Source organism: Battus philenor, unplaced genomic scaffold (genome assembly GCF_028537555.1).
Source record: "Battus philenor isolate CCGP_79_NKW_IND1 unplaced genomic scaffold, ilBatPhil1.0.hap1 SCAF_27, whole genome shotgun sequence".
Lineage (NCBI taxonomy): Eukaryota > Metazoa > Arthropoda > Insecta > Lepidoptera > Papilionidae > Battus > Battus philenor.
The window spans coordinates 8,898,630-8,921,450 of record NW_027181690.1 but is presented as its reverse complement, the minus strand read 5'-3'; the positions used below and the strand labels follow the sequence as shown (position 1 = coordinate 8,921,450).

Below are 22,821 nucleotides of genomic sequence, written 5' to 3'. Positions count from 1 at the left end.
GTAAAAGCATTTACATCTATAACATATATGAAGGTTACATTACCGTTTTAAATTAGACGATTATCTTGGTCAAAGCCGATTTATTAAATAAAAAATACCAATAAAAATGTACGGAGATTAGTGTATTTATTCTAATATCAATTTAAGATTATTAGTATTTTTAATCAGTCTTATAACAAACATGAGTAACTCATAAATAATTACGTTTATTAAATATATTTCATTACATTTTCAGCTATTAGCTATCATAGTTAAATCTACAATAACCAATCTAGCATTCATATGTAAACTGTAATATTTACTTTTCAAGTAATAACTTCGATGTAGGCACATTTGAATATGCGTTTTAATAAGTAAAAATAATATACTCTTTCTATGCATATATATGTAGGTTGTATTACCGCTTTAAATCAGACGGTATCTCAGTCAAAAGCCAGTTTATTATCGTTTAAAAATAATGAATAGTGACAAGTACAAATATCATCTATTTAGCATAGCATAGCTCATAAGTACACAACCGTCTAGCACGAAGGAAGCTAATTAGCATAGAATGCGACACCGGCATAACCATTATTATAATATGTTATTGTTATGAAATAAGGCTCAGATTTCCTTGTACGAAGCCGTGTTATGGAGAGATATTTTTTTTAACACACTTGCGCGAATTTGACGCTCAACTTTCGTCGGTGAATATGTAACTGGCTGGAATCAATGTTGCTATAACAATAACACTGCTATATTTTTACAGCTATTTTCACGTACAATGCTTTTTACAGTATACAAATGCTTGTGTACCATTGTATTGTTACTGTTTTCTTGTTTTAGAGAACAATTGTTGTATGTAAGACCAAAGACCGAGGCGATCGTCTTTTTCCTTATGATTCTTCTTGCCTTATTTTTGGTAGGCAATTCTTCAAAATTGGGTAGAGATGTACAGGCTTTAGAGTGGATGTATAGTTGTCAGCTATCAGCGAAAAGCTTTCAAGCTTTTTTACCTGTATCAGAGAGTTCTGTTTTCGAATTATAAAATTATTTCTAATAATTATATTAAAATGGCCAGTTCCAAACAATATTGTGTCAGCTACGTGTCACAAGTTTAATGATATCATTCTTGAATGCTATTCAAATTTTAAAATATTTTTTTTAATAATCATGTAAAACTGGCCAGAACTAAAAATATTGAATGAGCAACGTGTCACTAGCTATTTTTCATTGTCGAATGTCTATTTTCATTTTACTTGTATTGTGAAAAGTATGTCTGATAAGTTCTATATTCAAATTTTAAAATATTTTAGCAATAATATTAAACTGGCCAGTAACAAAGGATATTGTGGCAGCAACGTGTCATAAGCTCAATATCATTGTCGAATGCTTATTTTTTTACGTTTTTTGTGAAAAGCATGTATGGTCACAGTTCTATTTTCGAATTTTAATTTATTTTTATAAATGATGTTGAATTGATCTGTTCACCGTGTTATAGACTTAATATTATTCTCGAATGCTTTTTTCATTTTACTTTTGTATTGACAATCGTGATTGGTTCCTTCCTTCTACAGAAGTCAGAACAAAATTCTTAGAACTCGCTGCGTATATTGACATTGTAAAGGGATGATGCATTTACTGAGAATGCATATTGTCTCCTTTCTAACCACTCATCCAAAAGGTAAGACAAGACTAATTTGGGGGCGGGGAATGCCACACAGAACTATGTATTTCGTTTCAGTACACAAGGAAGATGACGTATTTACTTTTCTTTCTTTTAACTAAGCAAGGATACTTCGTTAATAAATTGAAGAGAAATTTTGATAGTACAGTAATAAATAGAAAGTTGAAGTTAAAAATATCGATTACAATTTTATCCTCTTTAATATCATTGTGTAACATACCCTTGTTACAGGATAAACAGGTGGATTATTATTTACAAATCCTGTTACAAGATGTTTGGTTTATAGCAGGGCTTCTTAAACTATGGGTCGCGTAGCGAAATTCTGGGGACGAAAGATTTTAATGTCAAATATTAATGTATACCATTTTATAAATCACTAAAGTTGTCGGAACACAGTGGACTTGCAGCGTCTAGCCACGCGCATTTGTTGAAGATTTCAAACTAATATAAATACAATTTTATAATATTTTGTGCGATATTTAATTTTAGGTTTTTGTATGGTTTAAAACGAGTTCAAAAACTATATATTTTTATATGTATATGTATATTGTTACCTAATAAATAAGTCAACAAAAATATTAATTTATTTTACTTTTATATTTGTATGGGGTCGTCAAAAAACAATCATAAATGGGGTCGTGAAAGACAAGTTTAAGAAGCCCTGGTATATAGTATGGATTTTAAGGGACTTTAATAACGTTGGAGAATCTGAGGAAGAATGGAGTAGTATAAAGATAAATTAGGTCTGCTGCCAGTTAGAAAATGAATTCATACCAAAAAATAGTTACGTTCCTTGTAAAGTATGAAGCTAGCGGTACGTAAACATTTATTAAGGACGCTCTGCATACAATTTGAATGAACTTTATAACAAGGATTCTAGAAAATTCCATTGTACCGCATACTTCTGAAAAGATTTATCTGGATTTATAATTTTTTTTTCTCTAGCGACGTGTTTGAGGTGACATTGAAAAGTAATGTTTTATCGAATATGACTATAAGACCTTTTGCAATTCCTTGGCGTTTCGATGGAAGAGCGCTAATGGAGTTTCGCCTAGACCTCTACAGTAACCAAGTTCGAAGGCTTCCGCAAGAACCCTAGGCTTGGACCTTTAGATAATAACTAATTTCGTTAGATTAAAGCCATAAAACTCACTTACGGATGTTTCGTGTAGTGACTCGATGAATGCCATCTAAAGGGACCGCTTAGGCTATCGCAGAGTGCTCGAGGAGACCGGACCTCGTCTAGTTCGATGAATATTATGGGATTATTAAACTTCCAAAGAACTACCTCTTGAAGCTAATGTTAGCTTGATTAGCAATGATACATGAATACTCGCACAAATCGCGCGCTCTTACATATGCGCACGCGCTTATACACACGCGCGAGTTTCCACTTACATACGAACATACACAAATTCATGACAAAAATGGTATAATTACTTTGTAATATTTAAATGAAGAATGCGTAATATATTTATTGTTTTTATTTCATTTTTTATTATGTGCACCCTATACTGCCCTCTCCTTAATATATTTCATTTCCATTCAAAGTTTATCTGGTAGAGATCGCCTCGTGCGATAGGTCCGTCTCTTGTACCAAAAATGTCCTTTTGTTTAGTTATTATACAGGTTATTACATTTCCTTTTCGTTTTATATATATAGAGGCTCTGTGTGTAAAAAGTGTAAATAATCAAATACATATATATTTATTTATATAGGATTTGAAAAGAAGTGGAGTATCAAGCGACAGGTCTTGAAACAAAAAACGTTAAAAAATGTTTAAAAAGCGTTGGCACTGAAAGATGCAGCGGAAGGAAATCGTTACTACAGTCAAAACCTGCCTGGTATATAAAATTATATACAATCATTATTCCTGCGTAAGGTTGAGTTAATATTATGGGCATAGAATGAACCCGGAATTCGTATACAGTACACTGATAAAGAGAGCAGGTGCGTTCAAAACATTTCCACACGGCTAATAAAGCACGTTCATGGTACAGTAGATACGTACAGTTAATTTGAACTGTCGGCTAGCGGGGCATGACGGACTCCCGCGGATCTCTGTTATGTATGCGTTGGAGATAAATCCTCACGTTTATATAATATTGTACCTGTACCATGTCCCCCGCGTGTACATGTAACTTAATGTACAGTCTTAACACTTTGACTACCACGCCGAAATCATTTGTTTTGCCCAAGACGCCACGACATTGCCACGGCATTTTTTTAAACGGTTTTTTTTAGTTTGTACGGAATTTATTTGGATCAAAATTAGAAATTGAAATATAAGCACCTTCCCGTTGTCACATTGATCTGAAATTCGATACACACATTTTATTTAGATGACAATACAATATAATAAAATCAATAACATTATAAATCTAAGATGGCTGCCGATACAAAATGGCGGATTACGTATTTTTCCTCAATATGGGTATCAAATGAAAGGGCTACACTAGTAAAACACGATGATTATGTCAAAATTTAAAATTCAAGATGGACGCCGTTCCAATATGGCGGACTAGGTACATATTTTTACACAACCACCACAATATGGGTATCAATAAACCGTTTAACTTAAAAGTTTTTTAAATGTATTTATGTATGTTTATTTTATTAGTGGTAGTAACGGTTGACAAGGACACATGTACGCCTTCATTTCTTTTAAAAAAACATTTCGCATTTGTTATTTTAAGGGAAGGCTCTTTTGTTTTAACCCTTTCGTTAGCCGGCGTCAGAGTTTGTCGGCTGTTTTAAGATTTATCACAGCCAAATAAATTACTAAGAATTATCCTAACTTCTATTTTTAATTAAAATATCAGTAAAAATTTTAAATATGTAAAACAAATGAGAAAATTCGAACATCAGCTTCCCGCCATGCAATGTGTACATTTCGCGGCGCATATACCCGGTTTAGTAGCGTCACTTCGGCGGAACGGACTGCGATAAAGAAAAGGTTAATTAACTTCAAATATTTGACTGGTAGAGACTTTAATTTACTCTTACGGAAGTGGTATTTCCTGACATAGGTATGCAAGCGATCAGACGGGGTAAACGCAATTGTTAAGACGCACACGAGATATACGAGAATAGATAGCTTGATATTTATATACCTACCACCTACGTATCCCATATGACTACTACTTGCGCGCACTGATGCTTTTAAATGGGGCTCCCCCTTTTGGGTTCCCCCCTGCCATGTGTGGGACAGAGACGTTACAACTCGGGTAAATTATTATTTTTTTACTTTTATTCTTTTATTTTACTTTCTCCTTTCATCTTTCACAATCTGTATCTTTCTTCACATTCAAATGCGCACTTAGGTTTGGTTTATGCGCGTTTAGGTTTTTTATGGCCCCCGTTTTTTTAGGATCTGATTTCTACGCCCCTCCTGTAGAATTGAGGAAGGTTGTTCTGCTTTCTTCATCTGCTATTTTAGAGGCAATTCTCGCCTCCTCAATCTTTATACCTACTCGGTATCGATTCGGGATTCGGGATTGGATCACGGTCCGGGTCATACCCGGTTCACAGAAGCACGAGGGGTCCCCCCTGAGCTTGAATCTGTGAAGGTACTCAGAGAACGCCCTGTGCTTCGTGAAGAGCTGGACCAATACCGCATCTACCCCGATGCTGAGGAGCACGCGCTAGGCTACGATGTCGTCCGGGAGCGCCCTGTAGGTTTTTTTTAAATAGTAATTTTACAAAATTTTCTCTAACATAGTCAGAGCCTTAATATCTATATACAATTTCTAGATGGAGGAGGGAAATCCTCAATAGGACGCCTGGGAATGGAAGGCCCAGGCAGTGACAGAATCTTACTGACTCCCCCCCTTCCGTCGGCGCCCTGTAGGTTGCAACAGCTCATTTTTTCATTTTTAGTAATTTTTTTAAAGCTAATTTTTAAAGATACGTTTTTAATTTAAAGGTAAAAAACTGGCGGCCGATACGTATCTCGCAGAAACGACTAATCTGAGCGACTAAAATTCATTTCCGCGATGACTCATTAAAATTATGCGTGTTTTGATTGTTTATATGATTTTATTTATTTTTCTGTACCGTTATATCGTTGATTGAAATACCAAATTATGACTTAATTTAAAATAAATGTAACTTAATATTCATGCGTTTTGTTATTTATTTAACTTTTGCTTATAATTTTGTACCGTTATAGTCAATATTAAGATGAAATGGTGACTTAATTAACGTTGTATTGAAATTGGCTGCGAATTTTAATATTAGTTATTTGCATAGATTAAAACTGTCATATTTATCTAAATCGCATGATTATGCGTAATAAAATTTTAATTATTATAATCATTTCAGACGTAACACGTGCACCGCTAGTGTCTATATAGGCCGCCATAGATTTACAAGTTCGATTTTTTAAAATTACCCTCGTTATTGTCGGCACCTTGTTCGTCCTGCCTTTTGTAGCGCAGGGACGTTACGAATTTGAGTTCGTTGAGCGACTATGAGCTTTGCAATGATACCAGATGTGAAAGACCGGGTTCCTGTATCTAAATCACTGCTGATAACACACCACTTGTCGTATACCTCGCTATTAAAGATCGCATTATTTTATACGATCTATGCTGGTCTGCGGCAGTATGTGTTGTTTCGCCTACTGTGGTTTAAGCGTGGTTCGGACCTATTTTTGGTCTGAGCTCTCAAAAAATATTTAATTAAGTTCTTTTACAAGTATGTTATTTTATACGTGTTATTAATTAGTGATATATTGTACGATATATGGTATATGTGATTTCTTTTCGAACATTTAAATATAGTCTTTAATTTGTCCATTCAAAATTACAAGCATCAGTCACTGTATACATTCTGATTAAGAGAAAGCGTAACGAGTTCGCCCAGTGAGTGAAAATTGAGCAGACGCTAATTAAAATTTACGTATTCCTTCGCACCAGTTTTAAATATTACTATTGTATGAAATCATATTATATATCATATTATATAGATTTCATATATATATATATATGAAATCATATTATACGTAAGATGTGCAGCTTGATATAGCAACGTAGCCAAACAATTTCCAAATGGTTGGAATCGGCTTGAATCCAGCGTCTCAACCTTGACAAGGTCGCCTTTACTCCAGAACCATAAGGTCCCAGCTGCAATATATTCTGCGGCCTACTTACTTAAACTTTCAATCAGCTGGACGATGTCGGCTAGTTTTCTCTGGCAACTTCTAATTCCTGATTTAATCTCGTAGAGAAATGTATACTCAAAATTTTATATAAAAAAATGTGCAGCTTAGCTTAACCACTTCGGTACGGCGCTTGTCGGTCACAAAACCATACCATAGAGCGTCGAATATACTCGACGGCCGTAATATGAACACACCCGGCGAACGTCGATTTTGGTTGTCAATCAAGAAATTTTAACCTGTTTCTGCAATTATAGTATATTATATAACATTACCTGAACATAATGTGTGTCTGTATCAGCTTTTAATGTAAACACTGTTGTCACAATTGTGTTAAAAAGCAAGATGCGCTCAGTGTCGCGGCAGGTAAAAACCGGCTGTGGGCTTTCCACCTATGGCCGTCGAATATAGTCGACGCTCGTACCGAAGTGGTTAATAAACATTTTATAAACTTTATATTAACATTACAATTCAAAGTATTTTCTTGTCTAGTCATTCAACCTTCTATCCACCGTGGCTTAAGAATCCCAGCTGTATTAGGAAGGTTGCAGTGCGACTAGCTGTCTGCTCTTTGTTCGGACGCAGCAATGTGCGCAAGGCGATCGTGACGTCATACTTTACTCACACATCTGGAACTTTGGTGTTCCTACATAAATAAATTTCACAATAATCGTTACGTACTTGTAGGTTCTGACTCGATATGAAACACCACTGGTTTACAAGGAGTCCTTTATTCACAAATCAGATGGTCACCCTACTTTAACACAAAGTATACTACGCATCCAAATCGCTTAAGAAATCACTGTCCAAATAACTTGCCAAATAGTCACTTTGTATCACTGATCGTAGTTCTTAACTCTGTGTTTGGCACTAATCGGTGTAACATAACTCCTGAAGATGCCCCGTGGAGGGGTGAAACACGTGTTGAGTAATTTGGTGGTGGCGGTTGTGTGATTCGCATTGTTTGCCGCATACGCATTTATCAGCGGGCTGGCGGGCGGTGCATTTCATTGCACGACTACCACTGCATGTGCGGAAGTGGCTAAATATTGGTCCTTTTCTTACTTATAACCCTAAAAACAACATTAAAGTCGTCATGGGGAGTACACTTATTTATATTACAGATGAGGTTCTAGTAAGTTTGAGATAGTACTCGGTTAGAATTTCCGAGAATTGTACACAAAAAATTATAAATAACTTCAAGGTCTCCCGTCTTCTTGATCATAGGGTTCAGTGTTTATTGTTTAGAGGGTTCTGTGGTTCATAACAGATTTAACCCGTGCTTTTTAACAATATCTTTCAACCATCAAGTTGTCATAGATTCAAAATCTATTATTTTAATTATGTTATTATCTACATAGGAATATTTACATTGGTCACTAGGGTACGCCTGTGGACTTTAAGAGCGCACCTAGAAACGATATCTATAAAGGAATAATTTAACTTAAAATATTAGGGTTCCAAATACACCAATACCTCACTTTGCGTCGTAGTTACGTTCCAAAAAAACACTGCAAATTAAAACGCCGAAAAGTGAATTAAGATTTTCTATAGCAAACCATGTAAAGGTCGGAGATAGGTTCCAGGGTTACGAAAATACTATTTTTTGAAAAGAAAATTGAACAAAGTAAAAATTAAAAAAACAAAAATAATAGAACTCCGCCAATAAATAAATTGGGGAAATATTTACCTTTTTTGATTATTGAGTCAGGAGCTCGGTCACTCGTTCGATAACCATCGAAGTGATAAGTTGTCTAGTGGAAACTATGCTAGTTGGCCTATAAGAGTATTAAAAGTGGAATAAAAGTATTTACTGTACTGTGAATTGGAGTCTTTTTTTTTGATAGGTCTTAATGAAATGAATGATTTAGCACTAGGACACGGACATGGGATGATTACAAAAGCCTAGATAAAAGGCTTGTGAGAGACTTTTCATTATATACACACACTATTGTGCTTACCAAAACCGCTGTACCGCGCCTGAGTTATGCGCGTGGCGAGATGGAAGGATGGTGTCTGTTGCGCCGTTACGTGAGTCCACCGTCAACGCTCAAAAAAAATGCTATGCACTTTTATCCACGGCTCCTCACCGTGCTTTCCTAAGGCACGGTACAGCGGTTTCGGTAACACTACTTTCGTCACTTTCCGTAAATACTAGAAGTACTTGATGGAATTTTATACACATCTATATCAGCATTAATAGATCTTGAGTATGGCATATTAGTAAACTATCAATTGACCATTTACTTTCATCTCTATGCACGGCGTAGCGGAACGTGGTTGTTTACTTCCGTATTTTTATATTTAGGAATAACAATCGCTACGGGAATGCTAATTGAATTCAAGCAATAATAGAAATAGACAGAAGAATCCAGGCAGTAATAAAGGCAAGAACTTAAGTTACGCATTATATTATAAACTATAGGTTAAACGTACTGAAATGGCCCGAGTTAAAAAGAATTTTCCATAATTACGTTTATAATGTATGTGGCGGCATAATTGGGAAAAAGTGAACAGATAGAAAAAAAAAACTAAATATTGCGTTCTCATGTTTTTTGCTTTCCGATATATGGATGAAGATGTTTTGAAAACAATGTAAAACATTATTTCGTACATAGTACATCCATTTGTAAAGACACATACATAGTTATATTCGAATGTCATGCGCGCTGTTAGCCGTTTTGGCTTTTACAGCTTCATCGGACTCAGGGCTCGCGGATCCGAAAGCCACGAGCTAATAAACTAAAAAAAAACATACAGACACATACATTTTATCGAGTCAACATATATAGAGACACGTAAACGGACGGACTGTTTTGCCCGTCGTTCCCGCAATCTCATCGCGTATACTTGTATATTAATAGCGTATTAATTAAAGATAATTCAAACTGTGGGTCAAATTTTCATTTTAATCTCCCCTAGTATAAACCAAGTGAAGATACTGAATTCTATTACTCTACAGATTGTTGGACATAGGCCACTCCCATAAATTTTATTCAGACTAGTTGCGAACTGCTTGAATCCAGTGTGTTCTGATCTCCGTGACAAGGTTGTGTATCCAATCCATGTTGTGCGTGGATGTCCTATGCTGCGCTTGCACCATTTGGTCTGCGCTATATATAACTTTAACCCGTTTGACAGTTAAGAAATTGTTGCAATAACGCGTGAAAACTTCGGGACGTGTTAACACTTGATGTTGTCGAATAAAATACATATTTAGACGAATATTAATTAATTTTCTCAAAAAAAGTTATATTCGTCGTGTAGGCGCCGCATATATATATATATATATATATATGTGTGTGTGTGTGTGTGTGTGTGTGTGTGTATGCGACACCGTGAACGCTGGAGCTGTAGGTCGAGAAATAAACAACTAATTTATTTTCATTTTTGCGAAAAATGCCTATCGAAATGATTGTACATGTCGCTCGCTTTTTTGAGACAAAAATACCACACACGTCTTTTTAGCGAATGTGGTTAAAATTAATTGATAATTGTCTAAATATGTATTTTTTTTGACAACATCAAGTGTTATCTATTGTGTGTGTGCGCGAGCGTTTGATTGTAATGTTTATTGCTAGTGATTAATAATTGTTTTCGTATTATAAAGAAACAATAAACGTAAACAGTTTTTTTTTCTTAAATGAATTTATGTAATGTTATCATCACTATTTATGTATGTTCTTTCACCTGAAACTACGCGTCGTAGTCAACATATATGTTATATATGTTGACCGTCATATATGACCTGCTGACTATCACTTCAACAATGTAAATATCAGAAGCAATAACAAATTTTATAACCTGTGGACTGTGTATACGCTTTAACAATAGGATACCAGATTGTTCAGGAAGCTGTTATTGCAAGATTTAAAAAGAAATCTCAAAGAACTGTTGAAATTAACATCAATATTTAATACACTCTGGAAATAACTTCTCCGTTTTTATCGATTTCCTCCTTTTACGGAGGTTCTAGGATGTCCTCCAGATCTCTAAAATAGCAAACTGTGACAGCTTTCGCTGCGGAGCGCCTAAAAATACATTACTATTTCAGCTATTTATCCATAATAGGGGAAAAATTGATAAGTAATTGGTTATGTTACAAAATATCTGCACAGGAAGCTTATGTAGCTGATAGGCGTTGGTAACAAACAACCTAATGACCATGATCATGCAATTATTGACACGATAATGTACGACACCAAAAGGCGCTGTTTGCTAAGAGAAAGCGTCTATAGTCGAGCGCCTAAAGGCGCTGTTCGCAGCGAAAGGGTTAACGTCTACTCCTATAGTTACCTCTTATTTTAACAGCGAGTTATAACAAGTTGTCGCTGTGATGCATTGTTGCTTATTTTACAGTTCGCAGAATCGTGTACACTTAAACTAGTTTAACTGCTGCATAACTCTCCGGCCTTGCAAGGCTATATCCATCTCTTTCAAGTGACACTAGGACAGGCCAGTGTGTGGTTTAAAAAAGTTAAAATTCAATTAGTTGAGACGGTTATCGGTACATCGTCATTTCTTATTACTATAAAATTGTGGTTAAAACTAATGTTTTGTTATTTTATTTTATTGATATCGGAAAATATAACTACAGAATAAATTTATTTCATCGTAGAAGTTATACGCCTTGGCCAATAATAAACTATATTTCAATAAAAATAATAGATAGAATATATTATTATTAGCGTTGATGTCCTGGCGGTGGGGTACGAAAGTGTGGAGGAGGATTATTTAGAATGCGTAGAAGCGGACCAAAATCTTAGGCATCTCAAAACACAAAACCAGGCTTCTCGTCTGCAGCGCGGACCCTCAAGCCTGGAGCACAGTATTAGTGGCTCAAAGCGGTTCAATGATTTAAGAACCTAAGATTTAATTTAATAAGAAATACTTTAAGTGACTTAGAAAATTTTAAAATGCAATAATGTGAGCAACAAAAAATTAGAAATAAAAATTGTAAAAACAAAGGCATGGATGCTAATGTCTGTGGAAGAAGAAGAAAAAAAAGATAGGACATAATTTAGAGGGAAGATACCTAACATTTAAAATTTTAGTCTTATTCATATATATTTTAATGTTGAGTAATTCAAATTAAAATAATTATGATTCCTAACTTTGGTTAAATAAAATTGTCATAAGATATAATAATAAGTGAATGTATGAACGAATAAATGAATGCAGCCATTTATTGCTAAATCTTATGAAATCTGAAAAAAAAACTGACATTAACAGTAATATTAGTAATGTTTAATTTTGCCTTAATGTATTCAGTATTGTTAGTAATATTTATTTCTTTAATTTGGACGTCTCTTTGAGGATACAACGTATTCCATGCATACCTTTTGCCTTATTCACCTAGTCTCTTCCTGCGATTTCCGAAATATCATCTCTCCGTCTGTTGTATGGTCGACCATATATAATAGTACCAATATATTATTAATATAAAATAAAACATGTTTTCAAGAAAGAAAAATTTTTTGTGTTTTATAAAATTTTTATTAGGACACACGACTTCAATTGCAATTGACCCACATACTTGACCCTTTTGCGGCGTGTAAAAGATGTAGTCTCCACAGCTAGTGTAAAAACAATACTTTGTATTCTATTTATTCTTTACGAATGCACTAATTAATACGTTTCTTCTTGAGTAAAAAAACATATGTCGGCGTGAACGTTTTGTAAAATCGGTTGATTATTAAATAATATATTTGCAGCGTAAATTCATATTTTATAATCACCTGTTAAAAATATTATTGAGGGTATACGGATATTTCTCAGTCATAAGTCAAGTAACTATAAGGATAAGACTTCTTAGCGGATATAAATAATTGCGACACAAATAGAGAGTTGTCGCTTAAACCTACGGAGCTTTTGAATCTCTGAAGACGTCCATATATGTAACCATGTACAATTTTTGAAATAAATATTTATTTAAATAATTACACCGGCTGGCAGATGCATTAAAATGGTTCAATTACGTGTTATATTGTGTATTTTAATCACTAAAATAATAGCTTTTTATCTGACATGTATATCTATTTATACGTACATTGGTTTACGATAAATATTAAAAGTAGTAAGTTCAGAAAGAACCCGTCGAAGGTTGAACAACACATCAGGATACCGCCGGTAAATTCCAAGGCAATGATGAGTTTCACTCTTAACAATGACTTAAAAAGGAAATATTAGATATTTAATTGCACAACAATATGAAACGTAATCACGGCTCGGCAAGCGTAGATTAGGACGTCCGCTTGCAATGTTGACAGATAGTTAAAGTCGTTAGAAGACGCTGGATGCTTCCATCTGTTCCTATTGGAAATTTATGGAGAAGTTCCATATCCAGTAATAGATATCCTGTAGCTGAAATGAAGACCGTGATAAAAGATTCATTACGCGCAAAGTTTTGCAGACCATCAAACGGCGCGTGTAATAGTTGTTGGGACAAAAGATCAGGTCGTAGCAGTGTCCTTGATGCGTATCAAGGAATGAATGGTTTCTAGGACAAATAACCTGGTTGAGATCGTTGAAAGATGCCAGAAGCAGGCCGCTTCCATCCGTTCTTTTTAGGTATCTGTGGGTGAGCTCGAATGTCTAGATTACTAGAATCAGTTTTATATTACATCTATTAAGATGATTACTAGAATCATTTTTACATTACATCTATTAAGATGTCCTTTAGCTGAAATAAAGATGATGAAAAGTTTCTTAAAAGCAAGGTTGTGTAGACCATCAAACCGCATGATAAAGTTATATGGACAGAAGATCAGATTGTAACTCTGCCAGGCCACTTCTACCTTCTCCTTACGGAAATCTATGAAGAAGGTCTATATTCAACAATAGACGTCCTTTAGCTGAAAGAAGATAATAAAGATTCCTTAAACGTAAGATTTTGCAGACCATCAAATCACGATATGTTTATAGGGAGAGAAGATCAGGTCGTAGCCCTACCAGGTCACTTCTATCCGGACATTTTATAAATCTTTGAGGTAATCTATGTCCAGCTGTGGACCTAGTATGGCTGAAACGATGGTGACGCAGAATAGATTACATGAAAACTTTTTGTTTGTGAGAAATACGCAGTTATTTTTTTTTTTACTAATTGTCGGAATAAGTCGCCTTGACAGAAATAGTGTCAAGTGTTATGCAGTTATCTTATTTAATAGACGGTATAGGTTATGTCGAAATTAATAACCATACATTTTTAATATTATAGTTTTGAATTTTACCACTCTTACGGTAATTTTCATGTGTTTCCGTAAGAAACATCTTAGTGTATTTGTTTCTTCGTTCGGCGAGGAAAAATAATATAGTTTTGATGTATATTTTGCGTGTGTTGAAGAAGGAATATTTATAATATAGAGGTTTGTAAAAGATTGTAGGTGCAAAGTGGAGGAATATGTAACTCGTTTAGTAGAAAAAAAAACTTTAATTACACTTATCATCCTGTATAAAGTGACCTCTGAAATATATAACATTATTTTTTTTTCTATTGAAATGCGACTGGCCAATGATTTCTGACAGTACAATCCTCAGAAAAAAATAGTAAAAAATAATTGATTTTAATATGCCGTAATTCGATTTTTAAAAACTTAACTTTTATTATCATTCCATTAAGTCATTAATTATGAAATTATTGATTTATGGATGATATGCACTCTTCATACCGGCGATCATTGGTGCCTAAAGGTTCTGGAGCAGGAGCCGGTATACGCGGCGTGGGTAAATCCCCCACAAGGTGCGGGCAGCGCGAGAGCGGTCATTGTGACCATATTGGAGTAGGCCTATGTCTAGCTGTGTGGTGTCTATCAGCTGATATAATAGAATTAATTAATACATTAGTTGAAAGTAAACAAGCTATATTTACGCATTTAAAACTTTTTCACCCCGTATATTTATATTCTCATTTATCAATTCATATCTTAAACCAGCGATTTCCAGAGTGGTCTATATCGACATACAGTATTCAGTTAGAAATTTACAGGTAATCAATATCAGGTAAGTAGGGGGTCTACCCAAGACGGAAAAACATAGCAAGGGGTCTACGACACAAAAAGTTTGGGAAACTCTGTCTTAAACTAAATATTCTATATAAAATGTGTCAATCTGTTTAGAAAATACGAAGTCTTGAATATAGCCTAGAACGTTCGATATATGGATCAGCTGACAAGGCGATCGTGGTACACGGTTATGGTCAACGTAATCCAATGCCATACTATTATATGTATTCATAGAAAAACCGTTTTAGATGGAATAGAAAGTTTATGATACATAACTGATATATGATTACTAGTTTGGTCTCGTAGTTTGTGATAACTGGTCTTTTAGTGTAACGGTTGATTCCAAACAGTTTAAAACCAAATAGAAGTAGATATACATGATGATTGGAAATAGGTGTATAAGTATCAAAGGAATGAATGTATAGATCATTGGTTGTGAAATAACGTACACCCTGTTCAAAAGTAAATGGCGTCAGAAATAGTGAATAAAGTAATGATTTTAGAATAAAAAAAGCATTTTGAAAATTAAGATTATATTAAATGTTATTATCGCTTACACAGCTTTGCAGGTAGTATATGCAGAATTTATATTATAAAACTAGCTGATCCCGCAAACGTTGTTTTGCAAAGAAATAATGTTTTTAATTTACAAATAAAAAATAAGGGATGATCATAGAGGGGTGAAAATTTAGGGTTGTATGTGTTTTTGTATGCTGTATCATAAAAAAATTAAAACAAAAAATTTCGTCAAGAAATTAAAAAAAAATATTTAGGGGTGGACCACCCTTATCACTAAGGGGTATGGAAAATAGATAGTAGCCGATTCTCAGACCTACTGAATACGCATATGAAATTTGGTAAAAATCGGTCAAGCCGTTTCGGAGGAGTTCAAGTTCGAACACCGTGACACGAGAATTTTATATATTAGATTAATTAAACTTTCGCACTGCAGTCAGAAAAATAATTTTACTTGCTACTGTGATCAAAATGTACGGTGAAATTGTACTTTAACTCTTAGGCGTTAGGCAGGTTGGTAATTTTTTTTCTGGGTTGGCAGAACTTTATAACATTTGCCAAGCGTCTGTTTGTCAAAAGTTCTAACATTATTTGGCTCAGCTTAAACCATTTTGAAGGAAGTTCCTCAAAGGCGTGAAGACTCGATTGGTGCTAAAATCTCGCAATTTCTTTTTTAAAAAGCGCCAAAACTCAACTAATATCGCAACGACTGTATTCGCCTGAATTGTCTCCGTACGATTTCTCATTATTCATTAAACGTCAACGCGGGGACGTCTTTATGACAAGATGAAGGAGACATAAACCAAATCGAAGATCTTGAAGGCTTTACCCGAAAAAAACTATTCCGACTGTTTAGAGGACTGAAAAAAGCATTAGCAAAAGAGCCTTTTATCAGACGGGGATTACTTTGTATATAATTGATTTGAAAGAATAAATAAAGATTTTACATTTTATAAACAAATTAACTTTACTATTTGATGAATGATTACTTTATACAGGGTATGCAAATATATGTAAAGTCTTCATAGCTGTTTGCTGTCACATGCGCTATATTTTTCATTCGTACTAATAATACTATATCATTTGGGTTTCAAATGATCCACAAGTGATATTGGCTGTCGTGACAAAGGCTTATTTAGTTTTTCATTGGTGTACAATGTACCTTGACTCGATTTAATGAACTGTTATTCAATCAATTGGTCTACTAATTGGTTAGCGGCTCCAATAAGGTCAAGGTTCTAGCGCTCTATTGTCAATTGAACAATTTAATCCATCGCTTCCGCTGTACGAACTTGGTATAGAACTAATTACATGACTTATTCTTTCGTGTTTTTAAAAAGATACGATACCTTCTAAAAATGCAAAGATACAATTATCGCCACTACACGGTAAGTTCAAGTTAATGAATAATAATGAATATTATTGTGTCTGAAGTTCAAAAAGATATATGATACGTGTACATTTATTACGAACTATATCATCAGTACATATACGTCAGATACACTGATGTCTAGCATAGATGTTGGTTTTAAAGTAATTAGAGTTCCTTCAATAGTATTTTTTTGCTTTCGATATGTTTCTATAAACAGTGTCAGTTCGTACTAGAACAAAAAATCATATAAAAGAAGATATGGGTGTATGTAGGTTTGTATCTATTTTTGTTAAACTATAATGACGTCATTGTGTTTGTTTAAAGGGGACAGCCTGGAGGAGCTCAACGGGTACGGAACCATGCGACCGAGGAATATAATCTCGTCGATCCTGAGCGGCACGCCGGCCAAGAACAAGGGGCTCGCCATCTCCAACCCTCACGACTTTAGGATGGTGAGTTATTTAGATTGAATATTCAATTATGAATGTCTCGAAATGTGAAGTTCTTGATGGCAGCGCAATCACATCCGGTACATTCAAACGCTGTCCTGAGACCTGAGGCTTCAGTTTTCGAACGACTCTATTTTAATAAGACAAGTCATGTACATATTCGGTAACCAATCGGTCTTGTCAGAAACGAAGCCTGATCGTATATCACAGGTGGTGTTAACACCCGATCGTACTAGATATAAGCGTTGCTGAAAGCCGCCACTTCATCCAGTGCTAACGCTTTCCGAAATGGTAGTGTTATTAGCCAGGCCGCAACCGACAAAGTTCAGCTAAGAGTGACAACCTTTTTTTTTTTGGGTTTTGGTGGGGGAAATCTTCCGGTGTTCAAGATGTCCTGCCTCTGGGGGGAGGACAGGGGTATGTGGGATTCCTATCCACTAACCCCTCCCCCCCGGTGGTCGCCCTCTGCGCTAAACGGGGGACCGCGGTATCTCAGGGATCGCCACACGGTCTTCCCTCGCGCCGTGCTATTTTCGATAGCCCGTCCCGGGGTATGCGTGTATACGCAACCCCCGAAGCCCTCGTGGTGCTATCACGATGGTTCGAGACCACGTCGAACCATCGTCCGCCTCAGAGTCGCCCAAGTTAGTAGGAGTTTAGGGCTCCCTCCCTAAACTCCCGCGACTCCGAAGGCGCCGTTTATACGGTAGGTTTGTACGGTAGGTGAGCACCATTCACCGGAGGGCCGTCGCGAGGCGCGTCCCTGCGCTGACGGAAGAGTGACAACCTAAGCCAAGGTTCCCTTGTGGGAACCCTTGACCCTAGTTACTTCATGGAGCGTCCGTCGAAGCGATCTAAGAGCTCAACGTCGTCCAAATCCGATGAAATAGTAGTATGCAGATGCCCAGAGCTGAGATGGCTCCATCGAGCTTCACTACTATAAAAGGAGTCTCAGGCTGGGTGCCTGGAACCCACTAGTTTGAGGATGAAATATATATTATTTAACTCTAGCACACAGTATTTCACATGCCGTCATCATTTCAGTAAGTCCGTAGTGTGTCGCATAGTACTTGGAAAATACTCCTTATTTAAACTAATCTTTACAGCCGTAGGACTCTTAATGCCAGACCTAGCCAATAAATTTCCAATGGAACCCGTTAAAGGCAGCATTCATCCAGCGTTTTCGGTACTGTAACAAAACTAATGTTTTAATTTTTCCATCACCCCCAGGTATCAGCAATTATTGATGTGGATATAGTACCGGAGACGTGCAGAAGGGTGAAGTTACTGAAACATGGATCTGATAGGCCGCTGGGATTCTTCATCAGGTATGACTTTACGAATATATTTTGTAAGCAAACGTTTTAAATTAAAAACAACTGTGATGTGGAAAAACGTTTATTGAATAATTAACATAATTTGTGCCCGGAAAATGAATAATGCGCCTACGAGCGATTGCGCATCGTTCCCTAGTTCAAATCCGACTCCCCGAGAACTGCAACGGCCGCGCGCGCACGAGCTGCGCCTTGGCTAGCTGCCAAGCGCAAGCAAGAGCGCGTATAGTGCACGCCGTGCGAGTGAGCGAGACGAGTGGGCGAGACGAGCAAACGGTTGAGCGTTGTGACGACGTCCGCGGGAACTTTCACATATGGTGGCTTTTGATGTAGCAATATTATTACACAACTATTTAAGGAATATTTAATGTAATTTTTCATTTTCTCACACTGCCATCACCAACCCGATTTTAGTATATTGATATATTTGCATGTAACCCATCCGATACAATTCAATTTGCAATAAATTCATGTTGGAAAATTTTAGATATTTTTTGGATTCATTGAAGGCATCAAGTCTAAATATGTTCTTTAATATTCGCAGAGACGGCACGTCGGTGCGTGTCACTCCGAACGGAGTGGAACGGTCACCAGGTATCTTCATATCGCGACTGGTGCCTGGCGGACTCGCGGAGTCCACTGGCTTGCTGGGCGTTAACGACGAAGTCCTGGAGGTCAACGGTATAGATGTCTCCAATAAGACCCTCGATCAGGTTAGTGTGATTTAATTTAAAAAAAAGTTTCACGATTAATCGATTTAATTATAAAATGCATCGATCATCACATCATCTTCGAGGGATCATTTCAAGTATTCACTTATGTACCGCTTGAAAAAAATGCCAAGAGTTCCTCCTATGACTTTTTGAGATTTTACTAGAGTCAAAAACTCCAACGACTTATTATGCGATAGATAAAATATATATTTTCGTACCCATTTCGTATAATTCGTACCTAATTACACAATAAGATTCGAACTTCCGTATCGGATTGTATATTTAAATTATCTACTGTTATACGATACACACAGGTGTAACTGCTACCGCTATGCCACTACTTAGGTAGGCGCTCGGTGAGACGAGGGGGGGGAGGGTTAACGTCTGCTCTGTTCAGAGAGCGCTCGCGGTCCAAACCGCACTTTTCTAAGGCTCTAATCAAGTAACAACACAAAATGTCACATCACTCCATGGAATTTTCTCTTATTTATTTATTACGCGTCATCGTGCTACCATTCTAAAGTCTGAAGAAATAACTAATTTAACTTTTTGAGATATAAGTCATAGGGTGCAGTCCAACTTCATGACCGTAAAGGGATTATGTATTCGATAATTTATTTAAAACCTGAAGCTCTTATAAGTCCACGGCTGGACATAAGTTTACCCCAGATTTACAATGATACCGGTTAAACGTGGCCTGCATTCAGCGCCCTTCGGCAAATTCACCAAAGTCGTCTCTTGACCTCGTAGGTGGACATCCTCTTGCACATACCAGTCTAGTCATTATTCAAGAACCTTAAGGCTGTGACTGTTTTCAGCGCTGTGGACTGTCCTGGTGGTCACTTTCGTTTGTCTACGGATCTCCTCATTCCAAATGGAAATCAAATCTGTTAGAAATTATAAACAATTAATTAATTCTTCCCTTCCTCTTTATATTTCAGGTGACGGATATGATGGTGGCAAACTCCTCGAACCTGATAATCACAGTGCGACCGGCGAACCAACGTGCCGGTCCACCGCCGCCCGAGACTGTCTCGAGGCACTCGCAGCCCTCTAGTGAACCCGACGATGATAGGTAACGCTTTTTACTATCAGGCATTTAGTCACGGCGAACGAAACAACGGCCTAGTGCTCAGGTACAGGTGCTCTAGGTACAGATGTCATTATATGAGCTGATAGACGTCCACTGCAAGGCACAGGCCTACCCTGAAGATTGTCACGATAGCCGGTCTTGTATTGAATCCAGCGACTTTACGCGATCTCGACTATGTCGTTGATTTATTGGGGAGCTCACGCCGCATCTACTGGTCCGTGGTCGCCATTAAAAAGGACCTTTCGTCCCCTATTGCCGTTGGTTGCAAGACTGATGTACCACGCCCACTACCACTGCATGTACCACAAATGCATATTATTTATATAGAAAATCAAACGGAAGACACGGCACGTCTTCCATGTCTATAAACTATAACAACATCGATAATGGTACCTATATATGGTGATTTAACTTGTATATACAACAAACCAAATACAGTAATACCCCGCTTTACGCGACCCTGTTATACGCGGTTTCACTATAACGCGAATTGCAAATTTCGCGCTCAAATGCCTCGAATTACGCGAAAGAGTGCGTATAAATATAATGTAGTCATCAACTTCTCTATGATGTCTTGACCATCTGTCAAACAATTAAAAACAGTGTTAGGTTTTGTTTACAAGAACGTAAACAAAACGTTACCCAAAAGACAATAGATGTATTTTTCCGTAAAAAATAAGAGTATGTATTGCATAAAGTGTTCCTAGAATTAAAGTGATTGATTAAAATGATTTGTATTTTTTTGAAATAATTTTTGACTATGTTTAATTATAAACCTCTTTATACGCGAATTTCAGTTAACGCGATTTTTTTTGGACGTATCCCTCGCGTAAATCGGGGTATTACTGTAGTGCCACAAGTACTAAACTTTGATTTCTCTTTATTGCAGATTCGACCAGGACGAGCAAGACGAGATCGTAGACCTCACAGCGGTGACCTTAGAAGACCATCCAGAACCCTCAGGGTTCGCTCACACCCTCCCTGCTAAAGACGATGGTCAGGTCTTGCATCTCTAGTACATACTCGACAGGTATCGGCGCGCGAGGACACAAGCGATTTTAAACCAAAAGCCCTAAACAACAGGTGCTGGAATCGCAATGACATTCCAAATTATCCCTACGGTGCAGTGAAGTGATCATTCCATGAATTTTACTATTGGCGGGTTGGTACTTAATAGACGATTATACGCCTTAAACATATATAGCATACGTGTCAAAATAGTATATCATAGACGTCACAATATCGTAAATAGCTAATAAGTTTTAGCAATAATGAATGCAATGTTATCATATTGTGTTTATTTTAAGTTAAATCCACATGATTTTCTGTATTGACATAAAATCATACCATTTAAACTTAATCACGGAAATTAATTATTAATTACTTAGAAAATTATGGAAGGGACTTCAGTTTTAACGGTATTTTACGGTGTGATGCAACAATAAAAATGTTGTCATACTGTTATTTAATTTTTATCGCCAATATCAAAAATATATTTGGGTTTTAGTTTTGGTTTATTAGCTAGCCTCTCTGTAGCTAATATTAGGTCATTTTCGTAACATATATGTATTAATAATCAAATATATATTGGCTGTAACGTTATATTCCTATATATGTTTGTAATCAATATTTAAGTGCCTTACACATTAGTTTACTCTGTGATTTATTTTATTGTATATATCACAACAAAGGAAACCTTCATGTTATACGCTTAGGAATTTTTTCATAAAGCATTTATTCATACATTAAAATTATAGTTATACATGTCATTGTTATACTGACAAAGAGGAATTCTTTTAAAATGAAATTTAATATTAAAAAATTAGGTAAGACTTTAAATTTATACATTATCTAAAGTATATGGCAAAGTATATTTGTCATTCAAAAAGAAACATAATTTAATTGACATAAGATTTATATTCGTTCGCTTTATATAGGTTTTTGTAAATTGATATATCTCATGTGGATTAACTTTAGCAAATAGAAATTATTAATCAATTATTTAATGAAATGGTCTTATACAAACTATTTAGGAGACAATAAAACTATTTAACTTTTTACCATGACATATTGCAATATAATTTTCTGTTGTCTATTGCCAATGTCAAAAAATTCATATTTGGAAATAGTTTGAAACATTAAATATAGAAGTCTCGTTGGTTTTTAAAAGAAAAAAATAATAAATTTATACAGAGATCGAATGTTTTGCTTCATATTTAGCTAAATATTGGATAAAAAATTATAAAGTTGTTTTCTTATCAAAATAATTCTAGAATGTAAAATAAGGATGATAAACGGACACTAGATATTAATTTAAAATTTGAATTCATAATATCTTTATTTCAAATAGTTTTACACTTTTAAATAGAATATATACAAAGCAATTAAAAAAATATAAAACAATTCCAATAACAGGTAAGATCCGCATGTGGCTAACATAAATATTTTAAAAAATCAGCAATAAATCTTTTTACCCTCATACATAATCATTTATAAAAAAATTAGGTAAGAATGTA

At 35.7% G+C, this 22,821-nt stretch overlaps 1 protein-coding gene across 1 annotated transcript in view; it reads left to right on the top strand.

Annotated features, from left to right (window-relative positions):
• par-6 (partitioning defective protein 6) overlaps positions 1-21,940 on the top strand; it is a 33,700-nt gene extending 11,760 nt beyond the window's left edge. The window contains exons 3-7 of the mRNA XM_068768969.1: positions 17,041-17,168; positions 18,396-18,493; positions 19,044-19,212; positions 20,154-20,287; positions 21,195-21,940. Coding sequence (XP_068625070.1) covers positions 17,041-17,168; positions 18,396-18,493; positions 19,044-19,212; positions 20,154-20,287; positions 21,195-21,321 — 656 coding nt within the window. The 3' untranslated portion in view covers positions 21,322-21,940. The remainder of the gene's footprint in view (positions 1-17,040; positions 17,169-18,395; positions 18,494-19,043; positions 19,213-20,153; positions 20,288-21,194) is intronic.
• Positions 21,941-22,821: the final 881 nt, after the last annotated feature.